The sequence below is a fragment of the Canis aureus genome, chromosome 31, assembly GCF_053574225.1.
Source record: "Canis aureus isolate CA01 chromosome 31, VMU_Caureus_v.1.0, whole genome shotgun sequence".
Taxonomy (NCBI): Eukaryota; Metazoa; Chordata; class Mammalia; order Carnivora; family Canidae; genus Canis; species Canis aureus.
This window is the reverse complement of record NC_135641.1, coordinates 46,626,057-46,638,158: the sequence shown is the minus strand read 5'-3', so window position 1 is coordinate 46,638,158 and position 12,102 is coordinate 46,626,057. Positions and strand designations below refer to the sequence as shown.

Below are 12,102 nucleotides of genomic sequence, written 5' to 3'. Positions count from 1 at the left end.
ATCATAAAGAAAGTGAAAACAAGCATCAAACTGGGAGAAGCTACTTGCACACAATAAACAAAGGGTTCATATAAATTTTTACAAAGAATTCAATGAATTCTATGAATTCAATGAATTCTATGAATATTGATTCTATGAATCAAAAAGAAAAAGGAAAAAATTGACTACATATTTGAACAGGCACTTCACAGAAAAGAACAAGAGAAATAGGCTAAGTCTTATTAGTAATCTGAGAAATGAGAATTGAAAGCACAGTTCCCTCTGGATTAATGAAATTGAGAATCTGAAAACCCCAGCAACGTTGCAGAGCAATGCAGTCACATCGACGGCAGCTTTGGAAGCAATGGCATTACCCGATAGAGTGGAAGCTGTGCATACTTTTGAACCGAATATTCCCAAGTTAGGCACATATCCCAAGAAATATTTGTACCAAGTATGCAAGGAGATATGGACAAGAGGGACCTAGCAGCATCGTTGGCACAAAAAGAACTAGAAATGATGCAAATGTCTAGTAGCGATAGACTGGATGGATAAATGGTAGACGACTAATAGGCTACACAGCAGAGAAAAGGAGTTCCACTACTCACATCAGCATCGACAGGTCACAGAAACACAGCGTTTGGTGAAAAAAAGTCAGTTGCAGAATAATTCATAAGCCGTGATTCCCCTTTATAGTCTCCAAACATTCAGAAGTAAACAGTATATGGTTTAAAGATTCAAATGTGATCAACTCATGAAGAAAAAGCAAGGGAGTGATAAACAGAAAATTCAGAAAGATGGTTATCTCTGGATAGGGTCTGGGATAGGGAAGAGGGTGCTATTAGGGCAGCATCCGAAGGGCTTAAAAAATTCTGATTGCTTTATATTTTTAGCGTCAATGAAGAGTACGCAGAGGCTTATTATATCATCATCCTCTGTGTGTTCACACGATAGAAAGTCCTTTATATCAGCTCACTATTTAACAAAAACAATCCAGAGAATATTTGATAAAAACTCAGCCGTAATGTCCTCAGCCATTAAACTGTCTCTTTAAATTCTGAATTAGTTATTGTCGATGCTGTTTTATTTTGCCACCTGCAATTTGGGGATTAAACTAAGCTCACCTAACAAAGAAGTTTGTTCAGAGATGAAACAGTATTTCTTCCTACTGCTCGTGTGTGGAATGGAGGATAAGCATAGAAATCAGTGTTTTGCATCTAGTGGGTCAGAACAAGGACTGGTTTTGAATTCCACGAATGAATAAAAAAAAATGTAAAATTGACTTCAATTTCCCTTGAGCCAGAAGATGTTTGGCTTCAGAATGTTTGGTGGACTTTTCCTTCCACTTGTATGCTCTGCCTGTCTGTAGCTGTTTCCTGACGAGCCCCAGGGAAGCCAGGGTCCCGACAGCTTGGCTGTGCTCCCGAGGTGTTTTGGAGGAGCTGAGGACGCCGGCTGCCCTGCCTCGGGGACTGCTGCAGAAGCACAGCTGGAGAAGCAGACACACAGAGGCCAGGTTTGCAGAATAAGAAAGTGAAGGTGGAGGAACTACTGGCAGATCCGGGCAGTGCTGCCAGACAACCTAGTTATTTTATTTCCAAATAATTAACTTGAGGACCTTAATTATCTAGATTCATTATCAGCCATCATCACCTTCATTATCACCATGATTACTGCCACTAAGAGCATCCTCAGCAGAGGAATAGACACTGTTCCAAGTCACTTTTAAAACCTGATCCTATTGCACAAGCGTCTGACGAAGCAAAGACGCTTGTGCAGCAAAGACGAAGGTGCGGCCAAGGGGAGGGTCCAGACAAATGAACCAACGCCACACCGAGGGTACCGCCTTAGTAGCAGATTCTGTGGCTGCATTCGTTGGCTGTTTTCCGTCTGTCTTTGACTTTCAAGGTTAAAGCCAAGCAGATTGATTTCGTAGACCCTGGCATTTCTACACCATAAATATAGCTTCCTGAAAATCATTTCTCGTAGTTAATATTTTAATTATTTTAAATCTCAGAGTTATTGAAATCATAATTTGAAAATTAAAAAATGAAAGCAGTCATTTAAGAGTTTCATATCACTGTAATAGTGTGGAATATGAGGCTAAATACTGGCTCCCTTTAGCTGCACAAACATTGCCACTATATCATATCCACACATTTACTACCTCCTTTGATATGCAATTTTGAGCTGTAAGTTAACACGATCTCTCCCTGGCAGCTTGGCCTTTGACGGCTGCTTCGAGGGTCTCGTGTCTGAAAGAGCCTGTGTAAGGTATGGATGGGATGCGGGAGAGAGAATATGATCTTGAGTCCAGATTCGATTCCATCACTGACTGGCTACTTGTTGGACCCTTGGAAGTTCTTTGAAATCTCTAAGCTTCAGCTTCCACATCTACAAAATGGACCCAGTAATCTCTATCTTATAAATTCAGGGAACAGCTTAGGTAAAACATATACAGTAATTGCTTCTTAGGTGTTAATCTTTTTGTAAAAGAAAAAAATATGTAAATATACCAAAATATACTTAATTATTCAGAGAGGATAAATAGAAAGTGAAATAAATCACACTTCACCTGCTCTGATGAAGCCTTCAAGTCTCAGACAGGCTAGCCATTGAAAATCACGACATTGCTGTCAGGCAACAAAATCTCTGCCACTTTTCACCATCACTGTCAGTGGGCTTTATTTATTTATTTTTTTAAATTTAGGAAATGAGATTACATGCAAAATATGGAATTTTCAAATGGCATACCAAGTTTTGGTCTTAGGGTAAAGATGTTGCTGGAAGATTATTCACTTACTTGGCTTGAAAGCATATGAAAAATAACTTGATTAAACGTTGGAAAAAGCATGTGGAAATCTTGAGATGAACAAAGATACAGAATTTTCAGTTGATTTTCTTCTGCGGCGATGAGCACTAGGACTTTGTTCAAATGCTAGTTGCCTTCTGGGCTGTAATTTTACTTAAACATCATATCGTTATTTTCCCCATAATTAAGATGGTATAACATATTACAAAGGATTTGGAAAATGGAGAAGTGAAAACATGTTTTTCCTTTCAGGCCTTTTCCTATGTATATATATATTTTTGTGGCTGCAATCGTAGTTTGTAATTTTTCAACTTGATTTTTCAGTTAATATTTTGTCAAAGCATTTTTAAGTGCTAAGTGATATATTACATTCTATGATTTATTTAACAGATTTTCCATTATGAATACTGAAGTTGCTTCCAAGGTTTTTGCTGCAATATATAGTTACTGTGAAGAACAATTTTGCTTTCAAAATTATTCAAAGGATTTCCTCTATAGGGTAAAATAGACTTTAAAAGGAAAAATAAAACCACCAGTTCTCAAAAGTGCATTCAAGTAAACCCCCCTCAGGTCCTTCCTTGTGCCCAGCCCCATTTATCAAGTCTGGTTTTATCAGATTCTGCAGGCAGGTGAGCCCCACTTAAGTTGCAATATTGCAATATGCTGGTGTAAGTAGTGGGGTTTTACACTTCACCAAACCTAAGAGATAGTGTAAGGGCAATGAGAAAAGAGAGAAGCAGAAGAAAACAAATGGAAAGAAAACACATATTTAAAAATGGCCAAAGAATTTTTTTTTTTATTTTTTTTTGGCCAAAGAATTTTATGAATGGATTTACTCCCTCAACCCAAGTTGGGGTGCTGGACTGAGCTGTGTAATTGCCATTTTGTCTTTTATTAATATTGACTTTGCCTTTCAATCTTCCTTCTCATTCCTCTCCTACCCCAGGCTACTCTCCTAGGGACCTTGAGGGCTCCTTGGACTTGACCATCGTCATCTCATCCCCTCGTGGTTTCTGCTTTCCTTCCCTCCCATAAGTCCTTGAAATGTAATTTTCATCATTTTGGATCAGTATTTATGGAGCGTTGTGTGCCAGGTACAGTGGGGGGTGCTGGAGATTCAATGGAGAGCAAACCACAAGATTTGTGCTGGTCAAGAGGGTGGCGGGAGGCTCTGACTGAGTGGACACCTGAAAGCAGAGCCGGAGCTAGCCAAGTGATGAGGGGGTACACGCGTGCACGGGCCGAGGGCGTTTCTGACAGGGAGCAGCCTTTGCAAAACCGCACAGAGAGTGCAAGGGGGGAGGTGAAAGGTCAGGAAGCCCACTCCGAGGATGGAGAGCCCGCCCCACATCAACACTTGTGGAACACAGTGCTCCGGTGCCTCACGCTCTCTTACTGGCATGGCCCCGGGTAGTCGGGTTAAGTGATTCTGAGAAGCCCCCAGAGTCCCAGTGATTTACCTTTTCTCATCATGTCTGTAAGATGAAGAGGTCCGGCCACTGGTCCATATAAACATCTTAGAGGATGTTGGTCCAGGGGCTCCTTTCCTTATGGTGGAAGTCCTGGAGGAATGGCGAAAAGACCTAGAAGGGGAACAAACACACTGAAGTTACCACCACCTGAAGTTTGGGACTCTGTGTCCGCTCCAGTGGACTGACGCTGCTACAGGGCCAGGGTTTGTGGCTCAGGGCAGTGTTCTCAGCCCCGGCTGCACGTTAAAATCAACCGGGAATCTCAAACACCATGCAGGCCTAGTCCCTTCCTCAGAAATGCACGTTCAACTTTTACAACAGCCCCTCATCGTCTCTAATGCACTGCCAGGGCTGAGAGCCCCTGCCATGGGAAGCGTGGCTTTCTAATCCATGTCAGCATCGTATTCCTTCCCCACTAATCTAATTTTGGTTGTTTCCACACTCTGTAGTACACTGTACTTTTCCAAAATTTTGGTTCAGATTTAGATACTAAAATTCTCTTTCTCTTTTCCTATTCAAACTGTTTTCCTTGATGCTGGCAGATGCGACATATCGGTGACAAAACATCTATTTATTTATTATTTATTTATTTATTTATTATTTATTATTATTATTATTTATTTATTTATTTTTATTTTTTTGACAAAACATCTTTTGAATATGCTCGGCTGTTGCCAAAGCTGTGGGTTCGTTCTGTGGCAGTCGAGTCTCTGAGAAATTCACAGAAGCAGAACAGACACCCTCTGGCTCCTGGAGGCTGGGTTTATAGGATTCAGAGTCAGGATGTTAGAGGAACATTGTGTTCTCCTGGATAGGATTTGGCTTACGGATTATGTTTTTTCATCTCCAAGCAAAGCACTAAAAGAAGTTAGCTCTTATTATTTATTTTCTATATAATAGTCATTTTCTAGAGATTTAGAAATATGAAATATCATAGAAATCATAACCACATATAAAAGTTAAAATAACATTGAGTTAATAGAACAAAATAAGGAAAGTGGTTTCTTCATGACGTACAATCATGTGTGGCTTTCCTTCTGGTTGAATGCTATATTAATGGAACACGTGAGACTGGAAATATTGACTATTATATGATCTATTAGCTATTTGTATATATTATTTATGCCTATATCATGAGATGTATATGCATACGTTTACGTTGTACTTATATTATGAAAAATGTAAGGTGGATGGTGCTATTATTTCCAGATTGCAAATGATGCTTCACTTGAGATATCTGTTCAGATTTAGAAAAAGTGAAGCCATGCTTCAAAACCAATGTCTGATTGGTTTTGAATCCAATTCTCATGCTCTCCATAGAAAGACATTTTATGATGTTAGCCCAGTGATTCTCAAACTGTGATGTGCATAGGAATTACCTGGGGGTCTTATAACAATGAGGAATCTGATTCCCTGGGACCTGGGTGGTGCCTGAGTTTCTGCATTTCTAACAGCTCTCAGGTGATGCTGTGTGGAGGGTCTGCAGAGAACAGCGAGTGGCAAGGGCTCAGAGCACGGACTTCGAGTCAGTGGTCGGCGAGAGGCCCAATTTTGTCACTCCCTTGCTGTGTGGTCTTTAAAAAGTCATTTAACTTTGGTTAATGGTTTTAACTTTGGTTAGACTCGGTTGTTTTTCATCCGTAATATAGAGAGTTTGAAACAGAGAAACTTTACGGTCGCTCTCCACTCCAACCAACATTTTGTTACTACCTCTCCGGGACTAGGCCGGGGAATACATCTCATCCAACAGCCCTGGGTCAGCATCAGAGATGCAAGGAACGGAAGCCGTGGGGGCGGCGGGGGTTGGGTAACCCGTCTAGACACAAGAAGTCATCCTCCCACCCCTGGTCTCCACGGATAAACAGTGAGAATTAAAGAAGGTGACACCTTAATGGATGGCTTTAGGAAGCCTTAGAAGTTGAACCTGCTAGCTCTTTAAATTACATGGATCCTTAAAAATAAATAAATAAATAAATAAATAAATAAATAAATAAATAAATTACATGGATCCGAGATATTTCAAGTTAGTTGTGTTCCTTTTTGAAGATCTTTAAAGCATATCCAACAGGATGGAGATTGAATCCATTGTTAAAGCCAAGGAGCCCGCAGGAAATCAGAATGACTTGACTCTACGTTGGATGAACTACCCTCTAAGGATGAGGGTTGGCTTAATCTCCCAGGAAGTTATCTCATCCGTGACTCTGGTGGAGTCTTCTGCTCACCTCAGTCACTCCCGAAGGCCTAGGCATGTGGAGTAGACGGAAAAGTGGCCCCTCTGCGTTAAAGCAAAGCAGTCGATGGCTGAGCTCCTGCCCTGCTCCCGGTTACCATCCGGCATTTCACAGACACACCCTCCGTATTGTAGACGCTCTGACATCACTCTAAGTGAGAGGAGCGAGTGATCTAACGAGCGTAGGACACTTCCAGACGCCGTGATCCTAGTGTGGCCCCCTGCTTGTTGTTTTAAGAGGATACGGAAAGGGGGAGACGGAAGATACATTCATTCTAATGAACCGTCTAAAGCTTGTTGGAAAGAACTTTCACTGACTTCTCGGGTTAGTCCAATAGGTGGATTTGGAGTTTCTTCAGCCCAGACAAACTGTTACTTAAACCCTGCGAGGTTTGCTATTAATTAAAATGAAAGAGAGTAGCTGCTTTAAGGACAACAGCGTAAAGGTTCTGCGGAAGCTGAAAAAATTTCCAGGCTTCAAAGAAACACCCAGGATATGTTAATGGAAGCAGGTTTGGAGGTTCCCTGAGCTCAAAGGCAGGCCTTCTGAGCTCTTAAATAATTACTCCAACTCCGCTCACTTTATAAGACAAGGAACATCTCATTTGAGTTGTGATTAGGAAAGTGATAAAGAGACAAAAAAAAAAAAAAAAAGCACTGTATGCTATTTTGTAATTTGGAGCCCTAGCATGAGCAGAGCATGCGCCGGGCTATGGGCCGTGGGAGCAGCCCGGCTCCCGCTCCATCCCGAGGCCACCTGCTGCGGCATCTTCTAGGGCCGCGGTGAGGCCAGTGTGGCCCCTGGAGCGTGGAGACGCCTCCCGAGCCCTGGGCCCCACTGGGAGGCCCTGGGCCTGGCCCGGAGGAGCTTGCCCGGTGCTGCCTGGGGCTGCTCTCGGGACCGGTCCTGCGGCTGCCACTGCCCACCCTGGCCTAGGGCTGCTGCTCTGGTTGCTTACATAAAAAGAAAGTGGAACCGGAATGAAGAAGAAGACAAAGAAGATGAAGATGAAGACAAAGATGAAGACAAAGAAGAAGAAGAAAAGAAGAAGAAGAAGACGAAGAAGAAAAGAAGAAGAAGAAGAAGAAGAAGAAGACGAAGAAAAGAAGAAGACGAAGAAGACGAAGAAGAAAAGAAGAAGATGAAGAAAAGAAGACGATGAAGAAGACGAAGAAAAGAAGAAGACGAAGAAGACGATGAAGACGAAGAAAAGAAGAAGACGAAGAAAAGAAGAAGAAGACGAAGAAAAGAAGAAGAAGACGAAGAAGAAAAGAAGAAGAAGACGAAGAAGAAAAAGAAGAAAAAGAAGGCGACGACAACAAAGAAGCAGCAGCAGCGGTGGCGGCCTGGGAGAGCCGTGCCTGAATGTCTGGGACGACTGTGGTCTGAGAACCAGCAACCCCCGAGCCGCAGCCTCCGCCTGAATGACAGCAAGTGGCCCGAGGATGTGCCCACCTGCCTCGGAACTGGTGTGGGGCCTCTTCGGCCTCCCGCACACAGCCTGTGCCTTCCTACCGCCTTGACTCAGTCTACGTGTCCCCTCTGCCTCCCTCCCCTGCCTGGTGAGTGACAGCCTTTGTCTGCGGGCCCATCTCCGGGGTCATGGGGAGCCTCCCTTCGGCCATGTTAGCAGTGTCCTCGGCCCCGCTCCCAGCTCTGGGGTGGAACCCGTGGGAGAAAGCACGCTCCCCGCTGCTGGGCTGCGACTCCGCCTCCCGGCTGGGCCAAGGCCACTTCACACAGGGCTGTGTCTCACACGCCCTGACGGCGGTTTACACCTGTGGCTCACACCTACGGCTCACACCTGCAGCTCACACCTGCGGCTCACACCTACGGCTCACACCTGCGGCTCACACCTGCGGCTCACACCTACGGCTCACACCTGTGGCTCACACCTGCGGCTCACACCTGTGGCTCACACCTACGGCTCACACCTGCAGCTCACACTTACGGCTCACACCTGCAGCTCACACCTGCGGCTCACACAAGGACACACTGGGTGCACCCGCCGCCCAGCCCTCCACTCTCCACTTGACACCGTGATGGTCACTGACTCCGGCCGCCTGCGCGGTGCCACTGCTGTGGCTCCCTCCTGATGCTTCCCGGGGTCAAGATGCTGTTCCTTCTCCCACTCCCACCTCCTCGGGCTCCTCCTCCTGACTGCCCTGCTCCCTCTGTCTTTGTCATTGACTCGGCAGGAAGTTTCCGTTGCTCGCTGGATTATCATCCGTAAGGTCTCCTTTAGAAGGGCAGCAGGACCCCAGGAGAGCAGACGGAGCCTATGCATTTGTCGGCCCCGGGCATCACCGTGCGCCAACTGTGGGACTTTGGACAAGTCACCTCAACACCCCTGTGTCTTAGTTTCCTCAGCTGTAAAAATGGGAATGGCAGCGTTTGTTTTTCTGGGTTGCTTGGAAGACGAATGAAGTAACAGATGCTCGATACCTAACGTCGGATCGAGGCACACAGTAGGAACATACTGAACATTCGCTTCTTTCTTTTTCCTCTGTTATTAGTTTTTACAGCAAATGGATGGATTTTATCTTTTTGTAAAAAAATCCAATTAGGTTGCTTTGTACTTGTACATCGAGACTATTGATTTCTTTTTCCCCCTGTGGGCAGAGACACTCAAGAGAGGAAAAATAGTTTTCTGAGATACCGAGATAATAAAATCTGAAGTACTTACTCATTCTCATTACGTTCCGATACCCATCCTGAGCCAGAAGAGCATAGAGAGGTCCCTGAACGCTGGCCACGCATCACCATCATCTGGGAAAAGGTCTAGAAAAATACTGGATCTCAGGCCAGCCCAGCGAGAACCTTTTGGGTGGGGCTCTGGCATTGGGATTTTTTAAAAAGCTGCCCAGGTATTTTGCATCAGGGCTGCAGCCCAGGTGAGAAACATTGCTACAAACGCTCAAGTTCTGATTTTTCATTTAAGTTAAATCCTTTATGGAGACGCCTCCTGTCTCTGGAAGCTTCGGCCGGAGAGTAACAGTTCTGAGTGCTACTCTGTGCCGTGGCTTCTCCATGGGTACCAGCGCCGAGGCCTGGAGGTGACAGCTGCAAGGGCGAGGGGCGTACGAGGCAGGGAAAGAGCAAGTGGATGCAGTTTTCTGCCGGTGTCCGTGGCCTTGAGCTACGCATATGGGATGCGCCTAATGCACTCTGCTCTATTAAACAGCAAGTAGGAGCCAGAACTATTTAACACATAATTACACGCCTAATCTTGCGTAAAATTGTTAACACTAATGACATCACAGCAGCAACTTAAAAGGTCACTCTAAGCACAGCAATATAGGAATGCTTCTAATGTGTGAGACTTCCTCTTTGCAGACGGCAAATTATATGTTCTCCATAGGAACGGAGTTGTTTTGGCTTCAGGGCCTTGGGAGGGAGAGGCCAAATGTATGGTGACAATTTTAGACCCAGTGATTTAATTTAGAAAACACTGGTACATCTTAAGAGCAGTTTTAAATGCCTTTGGGATTTTTTTTTCCAAAATAAACTACTACGTCTTGTTTTCATTCATTTGGGCGTCCATCTGATGGCGCCTGTTACATGCCTGGTGTGTGCCAGCCGCGTCCTGGGCGTTGTGGGCACCAAACGCCAGATCTGGGTCCAAGGAGGGGTCACGATAATGAATCAACATTGGCGCCCTAGCAGACCTGCTCTTTCCGAAGGGCGCCGTGACTTCCCAGTGGGCATATCTAATAGCTACTTGTCTCTTCCCATCTTACTTAACTCGCTCGGCTTACTGAATTTGATACTAATATCATTGGTCATTTCCTACTTCTGAAAACGCTTTATAACCTTGACGTACGGACAACGTTCTCTTGTTTCTTTTTCTCCCCCGCTGGCTGCTCCTTCCATTTCTTTGTTGGGTTCCCGTGTCTCTATCTGCCCCCTAAATGTTCGTATCATTTGGGGGACTAACGTGGATGTGAAAGACCTTTCTTCCCCAGTTTATGCCCCAAGGACTGAGTGATTGGCTCTGCTTGCTTCTCGGATGTAGAGGCAAAGAAGCGTACTGCTGGACGCTAATGGCCTCTTTGGGAAGAACCAAGTGAGGGAAATTGGGTTCTGTGAATTTTTATCGCGGACTGCTCTTCAACAGCTGGGTTGCCAATGTCTGGGCTCCTCTGGCTGGAGATGGTTGTGGGAGTTACTTGCGACCTCTGTCACGTATGTGGGCCAGCTGTTGTTCGAGTAATCAGGATGTGTTTGACATCTGCTTCAGGAGGACGTAGCCCGAGCTAAATAATGTACCTGTCCTTTAGCCTGCTGGTGACTTGGCTTGTTGAGCTCAGCACTTTCAGAGGCTCTGGGCTTTTCATCTTCACTCTGGAGCCGAGTAAGTGTATGAACAAAGGCAAAACACTCCTTTTTTCCCCTCACTGTTGCCACCTGTGAAAGGATAACTGTGGAGCTAAACTCTATTCTTTTAGCTAATTCAGTATTCATTCCTTCCATTAACAGAAACTTGTTACTGAAGATGTAACACATGGCAGGCATCGAGCTGGGTCTTGGGGAGAAGTTGGTGAACACAGCCCATGTGACCCCTCCTCTGTGGACCTTATGGGCTCATCAGACAGGTGTGCATGGAGATCTTTATTTTATTTATTTATTTTTTGGAGATCTTTAATACGAGATTGATATGCATGTGCATAACGAAGTAGGTTTTGTAGCACATCTACATCAGAAATGACTATCTCAGGGCTCAGTTGAAAAAGCTGTGAAATTACTTTCAGGTTGAAATCCCAGCTCTACAACGCAGTAATTATGTAACCTAAATACATTGTTAAACTTCCCTGAACCTCATTTTCCTCATCAAGAAAATCAGAGTAATAACAGATATCATAAAGATTCACCATGCAGATAATTTGAAATAATGTATAGCATTGAGTAGGCACTCAGTAAATGTTAGTGTTTTTCATTTGGAGGAAATAGAAATTTTTTTCCCCAAATTGCCATACCAATACATCAAGCCCCTCTGTTTGAGTCATTTAAAAAAAAATACGTCTTATGCAGAAATGGAATACACATTTCTGCATGGGCTTAATTAGTCCACTATTCCATAATTCATTTCTTAATGAGCTTTTCAAGCAGATAATCACAACTGATGTTCAGTTTGATTCCTTCTATGCTACATATTTAAAACCAGTTTAATTGTTAAACATTCACTCTGTTGGGCATGCACATACACAGCTGGTGTGAGAAAACCTGCTCATAACTCACGTGTGCCTCAGATTGGTACAAATGACAGATTTATGCTGAAACCATCCATCTCTTCTCAGTGCATGTGGTTTAATTCTTCTATTTCAGTTGAAAATCAAGGACGCCAAACTATAATAAGAGCTTTTTTACAGAGAGGAGCTAGAAATGCCAATAATAAACATAAAGGTATGAGGTTCTTCTCCAGACCTATATAAATAATGCATTTATACGCATTGTTTCATTTAATTCTGTAACCCATATGAGAGCTCTCACTATTTACCAGAAGAGGAAAGTGATATTCAGAAAAGTAAGTAAATAGTCTCAAGTCACAGAGCTATTCAGTGATGATGTCAGATTTTCAATCCAAGACTGTCCAACCCCCAAACCCACG

The 12,102-nt window shown here is 43.9% G+C and overlaps 1 protein-coding gene and 1 long non-coding RNA gene across 5 annotated transcripts in view; one reads left to right on the top strand and one right to left on the bottom strand.

Moving 5' to 3' along the window:
* KCNMB2 (potassium calcium-activated channel subfamily M regulatory beta subunit 2) overlaps positions 1–12,102 on the bottom strand; it is a 198,357-nt gene that overhangs the window by 24,351 nt on the left and 161,904 nt on the right. For both annotated transcript variants that reach the window (XM_077880401.1, XM_077880400.1), the window contains exon 2: positions 4,252–4,374. In XM_077880401.1, coding sequence (XP_077736527.1) covers positions 4,252–4,307 — 56 coding nt within the window. In that variant the 5' untranslated portion in view covers positions 4,308–4,374. The remainder of the gene's footprint in view (positions 1–4,251; positions 4,375–12,102) is intronic.
* Positions 1–12,102, top strand: part of LOC144302758 (uncharacterized) — a 217,537-nt gene that overhangs the window by 141,655 nt on the left and 63,780 nt on the right. For all 3 annotated transcript variants that reach the window (XR_013369819.1, XR_013369818.1, XR_013369817.1), the window contains one exon: positions 10,974–11,089. This is a non-coding gene — a long non-coding RNA (uncharacterized LOC144302758). The remainder of the gene's footprint in view (positions 1–10,973; positions 11,090–12,102) is intronic.